The 15845-nt window shown below is 37.6% G+C and overlaps 1 protein-coding gene and 1 long non-coding RNA gene across 26 annotated transcripts in view; one reads left to right on the forward strand and one right to left on the reverse strand.

The window, feature by feature from the left end:
- EPB41L3 (erythrocyte membrane protein band 4.1 like 3) overlaps positions 1 to 15845 on the forward strand; it is a 134030-nt gene that overhangs the window by 109973 nt on the left and 8212 nt on the right. For 9 of the 24 annotated variants that reach the window (XR_014222760.1, XM_082235108.1, XM_082235126.1 and 6 more), the window contains exons 13-23: positions 89 to 652; positions 5617 to 5670; positions 7307 to 7342; positions 7474 to 7539; positions 8196 to 8387; positions 9235 to 9309; positions 11756 to 12472; positions 12983 to 13105; positions 13597 to 13980; positions 14962 to 15093; positions 15725 to 15823. Coding sequence is in view for 23 of the 24 variants with exons in the window: in XM_082235108.1 (XP_082091234.1) it covers positions 89 to 652; positions 5617 to 5670; positions 7307 to 7342; positions 7474 to 7539; positions 8196 to 8387; positions 9235 to 9309; positions 11756 to 12472; positions 12983 to 13105; positions 13597 to 13980; positions 14962 to 15093; positions 15725 to 15823 (2442 nt within the window). In the remaining variant the exon portion in view is untranslated. The remainder of the gene's footprint in view (positions 1 to 88; positions 653 to 5616; positions 5671 to 7306; positions 7343 to 7473; positions 7540 to 8195; positions 8388 to 9234; positions 9310 to 11755; positions 12473 to 12982; positions 13106 to 13596; positions 13981 to 14961; positions 15094 to 15724; positions 15824 to 15845) is intronic. The other 15 variants (XM_082235127.1, XM_082235106.1, XM_082235109.1 and 12 more) reach the window with 12 other exon arrangements.
- The window catches only part of LOC309539212, a 46382-nt gene that overhangs the window by 18290 nt on the left and 12247 nt on the right, over positions 1 to 15845 (reverse strand). For both annotated transcript variants that reach the window (XR_014222764.1, XR_014222765.1), the window contains exons 2-3: positions 14944 to 15058; positions 121 to 257 (exon numbers count right to left, since the gene is read on the reverse strand). This is a non-coding gene — a long non-coding RNA (uncharacterized lncRNA). The remainder of the gene's footprint in view (positions 1 to 120; positions 258 to 14943; positions 15059 to 15845) is intronic.

Here is a 15845-nt window from a genome sequence, read left to right on the forward strand (position 1 = left end):
TATATACAGAGGAAATTAACTAATTACAATTTTCTTTTGTCCTTTTGCTCTTGCACTTTGTTTGCTGCTCTTTCTTCTTTTTCATCAGCCACCTTTGCTTGGTACAGATCCATTACATACCTCACCATCCTCACAATCTGGTCCCTTTGCATCTTCAACAAAGCCCCGTAGGAGATGTAAGGAGAGTGGTCGAAAACCATTAGATTGCAAGTCGCATAAAAACACTGTTCAAAAGCCTGACGAGTCTGAGTTGGACTCTGAAAGAAAAGGAAGAGTTTGCTCAGTTGAACAAGATATGGCCTTCAGCTATAAACAAAAGGCTGGTAAAGGCGGGACATTGTTTTCCTTCTCCTTGCAACTTCCAGAATCATTCCCCACACTCCTGGATGATGATGGCTACTTATCCTTTCCTAATCTCTCTGAAACCAACTTTCTGCCAGAAAGTGTGCAGCACTTCCTTCCCATTCGCTCACCATCCCTTGTGCCTTGTTTCCTCTTCATCTTTTTCTTTCTGCTTTCTGCCTCTTTCTCAGTGCCATATGCTCTCACTCTCTCTTTTCCTCTGGCTATGTGCCTCTGCTACCTGGAGCCCAAGGCGGCCTCCTTGAGTGCTTCACTTGACAATGACCTGAGTGACAGTTCAGAGGAAGAGGTGTGTACCTCGGCACAGAACACACTTTTTGGTGTTCATTGCTTCAGTCCTAAAGAGTGTTAGAATGCTGCAATAGTGGTCCTACTTTCAGAGCCTCATTTCTGTCTGTGCTGATATGTTCAGAATTTTTTAATTTTTGTTGTGTTGAGTGTAGTTTGAGCCTCAGGGTTAGGCACAATGCTATATTTATGAAGTAGTGGTATCAACTTTTTTTAAAAACAACACCTTATTCTAAGACTCAAGAACTTTTAACTAGCTGTCTCTTGTACTTGAACATCCAAAATCTATTTTACAGGTTTCAGTGCCACCCAAGAGTAAAGAATTAGAAACACTATATATTCCAACTATACATTTGTAGTAGGTAAAAATTAAAATTAGGTCTGAATTGTTTGAGTAGCCTTTTATTTTTGTAAGACACCAAGCCAGTCTCTCAGCATCAATAAAATACATTGAATCTTTGAGGTGTTTGTTATTTCATTGTGGGTATTAGAACGTCTTTCCTGTAAATCCAGCTGGTGTTTCATTAAATAGACCCACTGAATGAATAAAATAGTCCCCACAGAAAATATAACTATCAGTTATCTCGTGGTACCATGTGCTATGCTTCACTTACTGCCAAAATTAATGCTTTCTATAATCACTGTGAAGAGCACTTTCCAGTATGTTTAGCAAGGAAATAGTCTAGACTGGCAATAAATTATCCATAAATTGTTGTTTCCAAGGACATTACAGTTAAAAGGGATGACAATCTTCTGCCCATAGATCTGGTCATTTTTTGTACTGGCATAAAATCTTAAACAGAATTTGCCATTTATATTACCTTGCAAATAACAATTAATAGTAACAATCATATTAATATGTTGTATTCTCCAAGTAAAAATATAACAATATTTAGGTTAATTAGGCTGCAATCCAGAACAAACCCCTTTTTCCATTTGTGACATCAGGATAATGTTTTTTAGAGTTCATTCCAAACCTAACTTGTCAGTTAATTTCCAATGAATTCAACATTACTTATTTCTAAGTAAAAATGTATAAAATTGGGTTGGATGTGAAAGGTTTTTGAAACTGGCTTGGTTCAGATATAGAGTCAAAGCATGGTTAGGTGTTATGTTAATTAGTCTTCTGTTTGCACACTTCCACCCCCTTCTTTTGTCCACCACTTAAATTTCCTACTTCTGTTTTAGTCCAAATGATTGTTTCCTAGGATATCTGAATTGGAAGACTATGGTTGTGTTTCTCCAACAAACCAGGATCAATCCTCATTTGGAAGACAGGGCAAACTATATTTTGCCAGTTCAGATACTATAACAAACAAAGATTTGCACCAAAGTTAAAGTAAATAATTGACATGAAGTGCACAGTGGGAGGAAAAGAGTGGGATGGGGGGGTCAAAGTTCACAAGTATTAAGCTCACATGCATGATACCAAATTCTGGCATTATATGTGAACCAGCCCTATAATAATCTCAGGACCAGGACTTCTTTAATAGATTTATACAGACTTGTGCCTAATCCAGGGTGCTTCTCTTGTTGGACATACTGCATGAAAGTTTACTTTATTTCAAACTTGGGCATGTCTGCATTACACCAGCAAAACAAAACACAGCAGTTACTATGACAAGTTAGAAAACAGGTGGCTGGAATTTTCTATATTTTGAAGCTATTTTACATTTTCTTTGAAAAGGCCATTTCCGTCTGTTAGATCCAGCGCAGTAGTGTACCATTCAAAATTAATGCTGGTCAGTGATTATCTGCTTACCCTTTTACGACTTCCTGCTCCTGGGGAAACCTGCTTTTCTTGAGGCCCCTTGAGATTTCATTTTACTGTTTTGCATTGGTTTGCTTTCTTCACTCATCTAGCAACTTGTTAGCTTTGGATACCTTGAGTGTGCTTCATTCACAGACATACAATTTAGCATTCAGATTCTTGCTTCAATTGATAAAAGCTGTAAAAGGGGATAGAATCTCCATTTTGAACATTGCCTCTAAAATTAGTTGAAAGGCATTTCTAGAGATATTGCTTCTGCTTTCCTGTGCAGAAAATAGCACTTTATACTGCAGGGTTAATTACCAGTATTCCTAAGACCCTGCCTACCAGCATACTTAGCATATGGTTACTCATACCCTGAGAGAAGTAAGCCAAACTCAGTCCTTATAGAGTATTTTACACCAGAGGAAATACTTAAATTATTCATAGTTTAAAATTAACCCACACATGTAAAACTCGCTATCAGTGCAACCCTGTACATGTCTACTCAGAAGTAAGCCCCACTGAGTTCAATGGGACATACTTCCAGGTAAGTGTGTATAGAACTGCAGCCTGTTACTTTCAAATTATTTTTTTAAATAAAATGGGTTAGTTGATTTTTTTACAAAAAGTTGTCAATAGAGTAGATGGTTTCCTGTGAACCCCAGTGACAATTAAAATACGCAAATCATTTTAATTAGTATTATAGAATAGTGTCATACTAAATATGTAATACAAATCTATTAGTTCTGCCATTCACAAACTCACTACTGAACTTTGCCTTGCTAAGTGATCTGAACAACAGGCTCACACAACATGGTGTCCACCAAATGTTTTGGTCTACATCCTTTGAGCCCCAGGCAGCACAGGCATTAGCATGTAAGGGATATTGCTTAAGTGAAGATTTTCCCTTGGTATAGATCCAGGCCTGCTGCTGACTCCTCGACTTGTATCTAACTTCTATTTATATTTCACCATTCTTATATCGTGGGACATAAGATGTACATGTGGCCTCCATGTGGACTGCCTCAGGCACTGATCAGACCTGGACCAGCTTAACTTAACAGAAAGGAAAGGAAATCATGCTTTTGTTTTGCGGTATGGTTTCCTGGGTGAAAAATATTTTTCAAGTATTAAGGGTATGTGTGTGATGAGTTGGTGACTTTTTGTTTGTTTGTTGCATACATCTCCCTTTCAAATACACGGGGATGGGGTCCCAGTCTAGGTCAAGCCCAGTACAAGATAGGGAATATATATGTACATGTACCCTTCATGCTGATCAAACCAAACAGCCTACCAGTTTACTGTAGCAAGTTGAGTGGCTGTGAGAATCTCTACTTTTTCAGAATATCTTCTTGGAGCCTGACATTGCTCACACATGGTCTTTTTACAGATTATTCAAGCCCTTGAAATATTTATTGTACTCAGTGTTGGACGCACTGGCATGGTGCCATCAGAAACTATCTAACATATTCTTACAACATTGTGTTGTCTGGCAAAACTGATGAGAATGGAAGCTTTATATTGCGCTGAGCTACCATACAGCTTTCCTTTTATGAAAATAATTTGGTTTTCTTTTATAAATTTTTTTATTTTGCAAATACAAAAAGTATAAAATATTGTCACAGTAACTATAAAAAGAATCTCCCATTCTTAACTTATAATACCATTAAATTATTACTTGTACCCCATCCATCTGACTGGGTTGCACAAGCCACTCTGGGCAGCTTCCAGCAGAATACACCCACCCACCTACACCCACACAATTAAACATTAAAAACTTCCTGATACAGGGCTGCCTTCTGATGTCTATGGAAGGTTGTATAATTGTTTATCTCTCTGGCAACTGATGGAAGGGTGTTTTAGTGAGCGGATGCTCTAAGGCTCTTGCCTGGTTCCCTGTAACTTCACTTCTCACAATGAGGGAACTGCCAGAAGGCCCTCAGAACTGGACCTCAGTGTCTGGGCTGAACTTACAAATATATTAATATCAGTAGTCCATTTGTCCAAATAGATATCTAAACAAGAGCAATGATTATAAGATAGATATTCAGAACACAGAAAGGCCAGCAAGACCACTGAGTAATGGGTGGCAGGAATCTATCCATCAATCTTTGAAATACTGTATAAGCCTCTTTGCAACTATAAGGGCTTGCAGAATCCAGTTTTGTTGCCCATCTGATGATCCTAACACAGCAAGAATATAATTTAAAAATATCTAGGATTTTTTAAAAAAAGTTTCACTATTTGTAAAATCTGAAAGATTTCTCTAACCCCATCCCAATACCTCATCAACTTTTTAAAAGTTGATAATACCTGGATGTAGTAATTCATTTTCAGGCACTAATAACAAAGGTGTTCTTGATGCATTCTTAGTTACCAGTAGATTAGGATGGATAATGCTGTGCTTTGTTTCACTTGGATCATTTGTACCTACTAAATGTCATTATTATTTTATTTTTTAAAAAATAATTGTCATGTTTTGTAAATTGGAATGGAAAGTATTGTCTTTTTTATTTTTAAATATGTCCTTACAGTGTTAGAATTGGTATCAGCATTTCATATGTTGGTTGAGAATTGCAATTCTCTCAAAGAAAGAATAGCAGATTCTGTTACATTTAACCCATCTCTTGAAACACTTTGGTAATGCAGACAGCCTTATACCCTTTTTTATATGTGAGGAAAATAAAATCTGTACAAATGAGGGGCTGAAAGTCAGGTGACTGTTAAAGTAGCTATGTATATGTATATATACAAGCAAATTTATTTCTGCTTTTTTCCCTTTTCAAATATGAACTCAATAAACTACCAACATTTTCCTAATTCTTCATTAAAAACATACTTTTTGTGCATTGTAGTTGGACTAATTGCTTTTGGAAGTTTTACTTCTTGTTAAAGCCACCTGGCTTTCCTCAGTAGAATTAAAAGCTACACTTACATACTTTTTCTGGTACTATTTTGTTTGGCTAATAATGTCTTGAATCAAAAGCCATATTCTTTGTACAGTATGCCTTGAGCCTTCCTCTGAGTCTGGTCTGTTTTCCCCCCTGATTTTGCTTCTTTTAAAGTGTCTATAGTTTGAAAAGCAACTCAAGTGCAGTTCACAGGGATGTAGACTTGGCAAATCAACCTCTGACTTGTGTTTACTTACAAATTGGGTTTATTCTTTATTCCTGCTTACCCATTGGAACCTGGTTACTTGTATAACAAAACAGACTGACAGTGAAAGGACAGATACTGCAGCTGATGGGGAAACCACTGCCACAGAGGTTTGTACAGTTGATAATCACATAGTTGGTAAAGAGTGTATCATGTACCTTCTCCCATTAGATCTTGCACATTAGCACTGTTTTGCCTATTATTCATGGAATAGAACACCCTTTTCAACACAGTATGGGCTCAGGATCTGATACATTAATACACAACACACACACATTTTGCATACATGAAGGATTTGCAGCTTTTCATCTCAAAGTACAAGTACTAATTAGAAAAGCTGCAGTTGGGTGCTATTCATGTATGTAGTATCCAGATATTGGAGCCCAGATACCATAAAACACTAGCAAAATGGCTATGATCATGATGAGCTAAGGTGAGGGGGTGGAGTCAAGAGTCTGTATACTGAAATAGCTCCTGTAAGATACAGTGCATCTCTGTATGCTGTGCACCAAGAAACACAGTAACTTCACAATGGGATTCCTGTCAGTCTCATGCATGGAGGGCAGCTTTTTCCCTTAGCGAATGACATTCACTTATATAAACTTAAAGGGTTCGCATGGGAATGATTGCATTTCTCTGCCCTTTATTCTTCAGCTTCTGAGAGTGAAGCCTACTTCTATCATCCTAAGCCATTTTGTTTCTGTGGCGTGTTTTTAAAAACTCAATGTTTCAAATACCCTTTGTTGTGTATTATTTTAGAATAAAAGAAACATATTACATAGAAATAAAACAATAGCAAAGCAACCTGATGCAAGGTAACTAATTCATATAGTAGCATTACTTGGCTTCTGAAATATAGCTTGCACACAAATACAGACAGTGAATTGCCTATAATCAGAGTTCTCCTAAATGATTTACTGCAAAATAAAAAAGCTGTAGCAAAAAAAGAAGTGATGGTAATCTATAAGTGAGCACTATCTCAACAAAAAGCACTGATTAAAACCAACCACATAAAATTAACATTCTTTTTAAAAAAATTGCTGAATTTTCATAGCACACCCAAATCCATACAATGTTGACACCTGCCTCAAACTCCACTGTGACAGTGTTCCATAATACAGGGGCTACTGTGCTGAATGCTCTCAGATTTGATTTCTATTTCTGGCACATGAAACACCTCCTCAGCCCCTGGAAAGTCCACTCACAAGAAGTCTGAATTCAGTCCATAGTCTCCAGCTTCTAAATACCTTCCTAATTTAGGAAGCCTCTTCAATCCTTCTTCTGAATGTTCAGACAGAAAGAACCATCTGCCTCAGTGTTATCTTAAGATTTAAAAAAACCATACTAAATAAAAGTATGAATACTATTTTACTGTCCAAAACTATTAAGGTAGAGAGGAGCTTATTTGCATTTCACTGATTCAAAACCTGCTTCAGTGCAATCTAGTCCACCCTTCACTCAGGAATCCTATTGTACAAACAACATGAAAATTGCAATTAACAATACAAATGTAAAACAAAATAAACCAATCAGCACCATACAATTAATTGTACACTTTTGGAATTCACTTATCCAAGTTATTTAAACCATAACTTCCTTATTTGAGTGTCCAAGGTACACTGCAGTGTGCACATCCATTTTCTATAGGACCAGATTATTGAGATAATGTATATGAATCACTTTTAAAAGCTATTATAATTATTGTAGACGTAAAGTATTTTTCCCCAATCTTTCCTATATTAACAGTCTGATCAAGAAGAAGATGGTGATCTCAAGGCACAGGTAGGTGGAAGAATGGCTTGTCTTATGCTTAATTGTTGGTATTCTTCCTCTACCAATTTACCTAGAACAGCATTTTGTATCCTTTCAGTACTATGGCCCTTACTTTTCCCTTTCTCTTTCAATTTTTTCAGAATAGTCTGATTAAGCGCATAAAGGGTGAAAATGTGTATGTCAAACATAGTAATCTTATGTTAGAGGTTGGTATTGGTATATACCAGTGCATGTACTCTCCTTGTGATTTGAATATAGTGGTTAAGCTGTGGATCTGCACTCTGATGCATGAGATGTGTATTTTCACTTGCTAATAAATCAAATGCCTCTCTCTCTCCTACGATTATGACTTTCTGTTACACTGTTGTTTAGGACTGTGTTTGTATATATGTAGATCAGGGGTATGTAGATGTACCTCTTAACAGGTAGAGTGTGTATAAAATCTGACCATCCTAAGAATATTTGATGCTTAATGAATTAGGACCACTTTACACATTGCATTTTGAAGTAAGCCTATAAAATCTTTTCCACATATGTGTAAAAACATAAAGTAGAAATGCCTGTTAATAGAGGTAAACTTGCCAGGGAGCTGGGACTGGCTGCAGAGATCCCTCACAAGTGTACCCTGAGCGGCAAGGGTGAGTTTGCCACCATGCTATGTGCAAAGTGTCCTAAGAGTTTATATGTAACTATCCTTTGAAACACCACAGTTTCCCGAGAGTGTTGTGTTAGTGTTGTGAGACATAATCTTGTCAAGGTTTCTTTTGCTGACTAACGCACATGACTTGTTTTTTTTTCATATCTTGTCAATTTAGATAAAGTAGGTATTTTTTAAAATGCTGTTTTTCTTTTTTCTTTTCAGGAACTAGATAAGAACCAAGAAGACCTGATGAAACACCAGACCAATATAAGTGAGCTGAAACGGACATTCTTGGAAACTTCCGCAGATACCTCAGGGACCAATGAATGGGAGAAGAGGCTTTCTACATCACCAGTCCGGCTTGCTGCAAGACATGAAGAAGCTCCTATGATTGAACCACTTGTGCCTGAAGAGGTGATCTTTCTGTCCTTCAACCTTTAACTGTCCAGTAAAACTTTCATAGTTGCTTAATAGGCCAACCAATTTCAATTTAAAAAATGCATATGTTAAATTAGGTTGCCATAAATACCAGTTAGGGTACAAAATTGCCAAGATATGCTAAAGATCTGAAACAAAAATATTTATATTTTTTTTGGTAGCTGGATGAAAAGAAAAGATGGTAGAATTTTATTATTCTACCAAGCAAATCTAGGAGGTAAATTGGTCACAGATCAGCCAAGCATAGAGGATTCCTGTTCCTGAATTCATAACATATACAAAACATAACCCAGTCAAGATCATTATTTGTTGCTAACCCTCAGGGGACCAGTCTCCTACATGCCTCCCCACCTCTACTGTAGGGAGACCTATGGCCCTGTAGAAGAAACACCCCCCATAAGGTAACTGGATTACAGACTGCTGACAGGGAATTAGTTTGCATCCTGTTTTCATTCATAATTTTAGGAACGTCTGCAGGCACTGTGCAGTCCCATATAATGATCCTGTGCAGAATTAGGCATCCCTTAGACCACTGAAATCAATGAACTTAAGAATGGCTAATTCTACAGAAGATGAGCTGTTAAAGCCAACATCTGAAATGCTAGCTTTGATGGACTTGCTTGTCTCCCCACATTGCTCAAAAATCAGTTTTCTCCTTTGCTTGTTAAGCAAGATAGCTCAGTAAGTGACTGGGGAAACACAGCGAGATGGGCAGGGAATGATGATAATGATGATGATACTTGTGCCTTAGCAAGTGAAAAGATAAGGCGTGTTTATTAAAGCTCATATATTTATGCGTCCCCCAATACCTCTTATTCATTAGACCAAAGAAGAAAGAGAAAAATCTGAAAAGCGTATATTTTTGCAGAAGGAAAGCACTGCATACCTTGATTCTCAGGTAAAAAGCAGCACACTTTCTTATGATTCAAACAGGCCACATTTTGTGGTACTGGCTTGATAAACACATCATACTCCTTTTTCTAAGCAATTTTCTATTTTAAAAAGTCAGTAGCAGGTGAAATTGTCAATCAGAATGCAAGACTAAATGAATACATTGCAAAGGTCTGTGAAATCTGCAGCTTAGAATCCCTTCGTTTGCATTTGCATGTGTAAATGTCTCATTGAAAATACTATGCTGTGTTCATCTGGAAGGGGTGGGGTTCATGTCCAATCCCAGCTTCTTCATGAATATTCTCATTATCATACACGTTTGAACACATTCACTTGCTGCTGCCAGATGTTAATGTTTATTGTCAATATCTGTAAGTATGCAAGTATGGTGCCCCCAATCAAAGATCCTAATAGGATTCAAGAGAGTCAATTTTCTCTTCTTGTTCTTCCACATGCGAATATATCCAGGCAGGGCGAGAGGCTTACAGGGAAAGGTTGCGCACATACCCATAACCTCGCTCGCCTCTCTCCCTATGCTTGGTCAAGTTCTTCAGAGGGCACGTATCCTAAATGACATATTTGTGCAAGCTAAGCCCCAGACTGCCCTAAGGCTAGGATTCCCAGCCAGTTTGGACACCTGAATTTTGGGAGAGCTATGTCCTGCTGGTCCTAATCGTGGAGATACAGCTGAAAGGCACATTAACCCTGGTTCCCCCAATTCTAAACCTAAACCAAAGCCTCAGCTGCCCTCCTCTATCCACTTACTTGGGTGCAAGCTCCATTAAACACAAAGAGACCTACTTTCGAGAGCCAGTGTGGTGTAGTGGTTAAGAGCGGTAGACTCGTAATCTGGTGAACCGGGTTCGATTCCCCACTCCTCCACATGCAGCTGCTGGGTGACCTTGGGCTAGTCACGCTTCTCTGAAGTCTCTCAGCCCCACTCACCTCACAGAGTGTTTGTTGTGGGGGAGGAAGGGAAAGGAGAATGTTAGCCGCTTTGAGACTCCTTCGGGTAGTGATAAAGTGGGATATCAAATCCAAACTCTTCTTCTTCTTCTGAGTAGACAAATATATCACTATACTGTAAGTTAACTCTTCTCCTTTAGTGATCACTCGTAGCCGTGTAAGATTGTCTTCCATAAACACAGTTTTAACAATGAGTCCGTAAGTGACTGTGGAGGCCAATTAACTATACAGCGAATGAGTACATTGAGTTTGAGTCCTAAGGTTCTTTGCAGAGTTTTCACATTTTGTATTTGCCACTTGAGAGGATTCTTTAACTTCCATCTGTACTTATAGTACAATAATATTTGCAGAAAATAACTTCCAGGGAGTACCTGATCTCACCAAAGAACCCACCAAAGAAAATATTCATACTGATTGCTAAGAAAAGAGTAAAGAGCAAGCTATACGGATTCAAAAAACCCTGTAAAATAAGACAAAGCAGGAAAAGTGCACAAAGGAGAAGGGGAAAAAACAGCAGTTCTTTAGAGATTCCAGAGATTCCTCAGTTCCACAGATATTCCTCTTGCCTGGTGTTCAAACAACTCACTTACCAAAACCACTCTGAATTCACACATTGACTAGAAACACCGACAGGTTGGCTAATTACACAGAAATCACATAGAAGGGTATCTACACATTTTGCTTCATAACTTTCTTTCTAGGAAGGATAGAGACTTCCTTTAAAAAAAAATAATGAAAGCTCAAAATCTGGGGCCGCTGTTGGGGACACCACTCAATAACATTTCAGGTGACACGTTGGTGACCCCTATCCTAGTGCTGTCCTAGGTCATTTCTCATGCAGCCATGTTTGGGGAAAAGGGGAAAATAAATTTATGAGAATCCCTTCTGTGCTCATGTGAGAAAGGATCATACCTTTGTGAATACACTTTAAAAAGTATTGTAGAGCAACTTGTAGACTTCTCCCCTAGCCAGTGGAACTAAAGGTTAAGTTGCAAGAGGGAGATTATGTTGACCACTTCTCAGCAAACAAGGATCCAGTTTCTCTCATTCAAACTCTGTAATACTTGCACACCAGTTTTAAACATTTATTGCTGGAAGTAAGTGCAAATTATTTCATTGCTACATATTCTTGGGACTGAATCCTTAGAATGTAATGTATACTGAATAGAAAACTGTACAATATTGTAAATAACTTCTGATAAGACTACCCTGTAATATACAATATTTTCAGTAGTCAATATATTTTAAGTAAATTTGTTTAGGAATAATAATGTGATGTTCCTTCTTATATTACTTATGTTGTTAAGTTTAGTTTCTACAAGTTGAAATACTTAAGATGCCTACAGACTTTTGAAAACTACACAGGATAAAATGTATATCATCTCTAGATGGCTATTGTACTTTCTTAAAAGGTATTATATTTTAGTTTCCTAACACAAAGGTAAACCACTAGTTGTTCTAATTTAGCTTTTATATTTCAAATATAGGGCACTGAGGATTGGGTTATTGTAGACAAAGTACCCACTGAGGTAGTTGATGGTGAATCGAAAACCATTGTGACATACAAAGTAATGACTGTGAGCAGTAAAACTGGTGACATCCCTGGCAAGCTTTTAAAATCCACTGACATACAGAGCTTTGAGGACTTGGAAGGTGAATTGCAGTCAAAAGACTACAATAAGCAGAAAATGTACACCTTAGGAAAATCCTACGATACTGTTTCTGGGAAAATTCTAACCATGACCACTAAAGTAAAAGAGGGAGAAAAAATTGCACCATCATCACTCGAAGCATTTCAAAAAATGGAAAGGGCAGTGCCAGAATCTGTGAAAATCATTCCTGTAGTAGCAGAATATGAAATTCTAGAACCAATTACTGATGAGAGAGCCAGAAAATTATCTGATTCAAAAAGAAGGGTATCTGAATCTTTGACACCTATTAAAGAGACAGACTCCCGACTGCAGAGCCCTGAAGACGAAAGTTTGAAGAAGACCTTAAAGATGGACCAGGATTTGCAGTTGCGTGATACACTGGGCAGCATACAAATTTCCAGAGCTGAGAAACCTCTTGACAGTGAAAGACTAAAAGGAGAGGCATTTGGTCGGAAAGAAAAGAGTATATCTGAGTGGAAGTATTCCAGAGAACCACCCTTGACCATTGCTACTGCTCACTATGTTACTGAATCATCAGCATCAAGAGTGGTGGTAACATGCAACTTTGCCACAGCTTAAAGATAAAAGCATGACTTCTTTAGGCAATACCCTCACTACCCTGCCTTTCGGTCCTTTTGCTGCCTGGCTTTATGTTGACAACAGCCAACCCAGCTTCTTATTATTTCCTCATGGTTTAAGCCAATTAACACAATACAAACCAGGCATTTTTAGGCTTTCAATGTTACTGAACAGTAGTATGCTGCTATGGCTTGTTTTGGAAGGGGGGAAATACTTCACAAGACCAGCAAAATCCTAATGCTAACAACTTTGTTTTTTTTAATTTTAGATTACTGCTTATAGTCATTACAGACTTGTGCTAATTTATTTTCCCATTATTTTCCTCTCTGTATCCCCGCCACTTTACCTCTTTTCCTTTGTCTGTCTGTTTTTGTCTATTAACATAATGTGTGTGTGTGTGTGTGTGTGTGTGTACGAGTGCGTATCTGCTTCTATTTGTGTGTATGTGCTTGTGTGTGACTCTACATTTTTCTGTCCATTTAGACAAAACAGCTCTCCGGTGAAAAAGCTCTGGATGGTTCAGATATCTTCACTTTAATAGAGTCTGCAAGAAAACCAACTGAGTTCATAGGAGGGGTTACATCTACTTCACATAGCTGGGCACAGGTGGCCATTTGATTCCATCTTTAGATTTTATTATTATTTTACCCTGATGGGGTTGGGGATTTTAAAAAAAAAACCTTTGTGGTGATAGTTGGATTTTTATTTTGCACGTAGGTGTACTAGTGTTACTTTATATACATTACTATCTTCAAAATCTGCATGGAAAATATAACACCATATGCTGATTAGCTTTCCCCTCAATTTAGATCACACATAAAACCCTGAAAAGAACAACCGGGTGTTTTCTGTTGTTTCATTCTGAGCTGTTTAATATATTGGAAGTACACTGAGACTTTAAATGAGTATTTCAAATGAGGATAAATTACATTCTGTTAGCTTTTGTATCACTATCCAGTTTTTGAGAATTCAAGCAAACACCCTGTATAATGGAAAAAAGCAAGCAAAACAAAAAAAAAATTGGCCAAGACTAATATGCTTTAGCATTGTAGTTATACGCCACATTAGCTTTTGATATCAACTTCTTTTCCCTGCAGAGAACAGAAGCTAAAACCGATCAGGAGATACATTCTAGTGAGAAGAAGACAGAGGAGGAGAAGCAACAGGAGGCTGTGAAGAAGGTTGTGCAGGAAACTGTAATGGTGGAGGAGAGACATGTGATGAGTGTGCATGCAAGTGGGGATGGTGCTAAATTGGCTGGCGTTCAGCTGGATACTACAGCAGAGGCAATATCGCATGTGGCTTCTAGCATCAAAGGGAAGGAGGGCTCTGCTGTGACTGAGGGGGCTAAAGAGGAAAAGATGCAGGAGGCTGAAAAAGCTTTAACCAAACAGGAAGAAACTGCTACTGTATCTCACGATCAGGAGGAGAGTGCAGCAGCCCATGCTTTGGATGCACTGGAAAGAAAACCTCTTTTTGAGGTAACTAAAAATATCTGAGCAGCCAATTCTGCACAAAAGCATACATTTGTGTCCTCTTTAAATCAGATTCACTAACGAAGTGTTAAAACAAATGCTAGACGGTTATTGTAAGCAGTTTGTTTCTCACCTTAAATGACGTAGTCATGTGTGATGGTTTCCTAGCTGCGATGGCTTCCATGTAAAAAAGTTAAGTTTAGACCACATGTACATAATTGCATGCAATTAGCACTGCATGTTCATGAGATGAAATACATGTGGCAATATTCACATGGTGTACAAGCTGTTCTCCTACATGATGGTGTGTGTTCTGTGTAGCAAATGTCTCATGATGCAGTCCATGTTTTCCCCCTTGCATGGCAGCCTTGAGGCTTGTTGCTGGTTTCGTTTATTTTATTCTATTGTTCTTTGGGCATCATGCAATTTATAAAGAAGATTCCATAGTGCTGAGGATCAGGGACTATCCATGTTGCTATTGCAATGGATCTTACCTGATCCTTAGCCTAAGGATATTGCTGGCTGTTCCCTGGAAACATCAAGAGCTGTCACTTTATTTAGGCACTATACTTGTCAAAGTTGCGAAGAATGGTCTCTACTGTATAGATTTCTCAGCTCATTAATAAGAATCCCCCATCTCTCAAATTGCTATGGGTATAAACATGGATTTGATTACACATGGCATATGTTAGTGAAAGAAAATAAGTTTAAGCTAGTCTGGGCTACAACAAAATGAAAATTAAGGTATGAAAAGTCCATAGCTGCCTATTTTCTAAAGATGGCTCCAAATAAGTATAGTCCTGAAAGAGATATAAATAGTACTTTAAAGTGCTTATGATATGTTTCTGAGTATTTCTTTCTGTATAATAGAGATCCTTTTTCTCTTGCTGTAGCAGAGAACATTTCTTTTACATTTTTCCTTTGCAATTACTACAAAACTTGAACTACTTTGATATATCATACAATTACCTTTTTTCATTGAAACAGTCACCAATTGTGAAGACTGAGTCAGTCAGTTTTGGCAGTGTTTCTTCAGGTGGGGAGAAGTTGGAAGTTTCTATGAAGGAAGTGCCCATCGTTCATACTGAAACAAAAACCATTACGTATGAGTCCTCAGAGGTGAGACATAACATAACATAACACAACACAGACAGATGCTATGAAGGTGCTAGTAGCAACATACCAAAGCCAATGCAATGTGTGTACAAAATCTAATTGAATCTGGACTAAGAGACCTCCAATATAATTTTGACCTAGTAACGTCCTAACTGGTGCTGTAAATCCCATTTTTGTTTTTTTAAAAAAATACTTTAGAATACACTTTAGATAATATTGGCATGTTTGTACTAAAGAAATAAATATTTAAGAAAGGATACAGGTTAAACTTCATATTTCAATTGTCAAGTTAGTTTCATATCAAGTTTTCAAAGGCTTATTCGAGGGGTTTTTCCAATTTGCATAGAATGCATGCAACATATTCCTAATTATGACTCACAATCAAGCTAGCAGGAGTGAAAGATGAATGGTATATTCATTATATTAAAATAATAAGGAAGTTGTTTGCCCTGTGATACATTGTTATTTGGTTTTCAGTGATAAGAAAATTGCCATTCCCTTTGTGTTTCGGTACTAAAAATTGTAGCCTTTTAAATCCCAGGTTAAATGAGTATTTTCCCACTGTACACTAATATATTCAGATGATTAACAATATTTTCATCACATTAGGGTAATAGTTGCTTGCTTGTTTTAGGCGGATCCTAGTGCTGACTCTGAACCAGGAGTTCTGATGAGTGCACAGACCATCACATCTGAAACTACCAGTACTACAACTACTACACATATCACTAAAGTAAGTTTCTCAGAACTCTGGT

The sequence above is a fragment of the Podarcis vaucheri genome (assembly GCF_965113315.1).
Source record: "Podarcis vaucheri genome assembly, chromosome: 8".
Lineage (NCBI taxonomy): Eukaryota > Metazoa > Chordata > Lepidosauria > Squamata > Lacertidae > Podarcis > Podarcis vaucheri.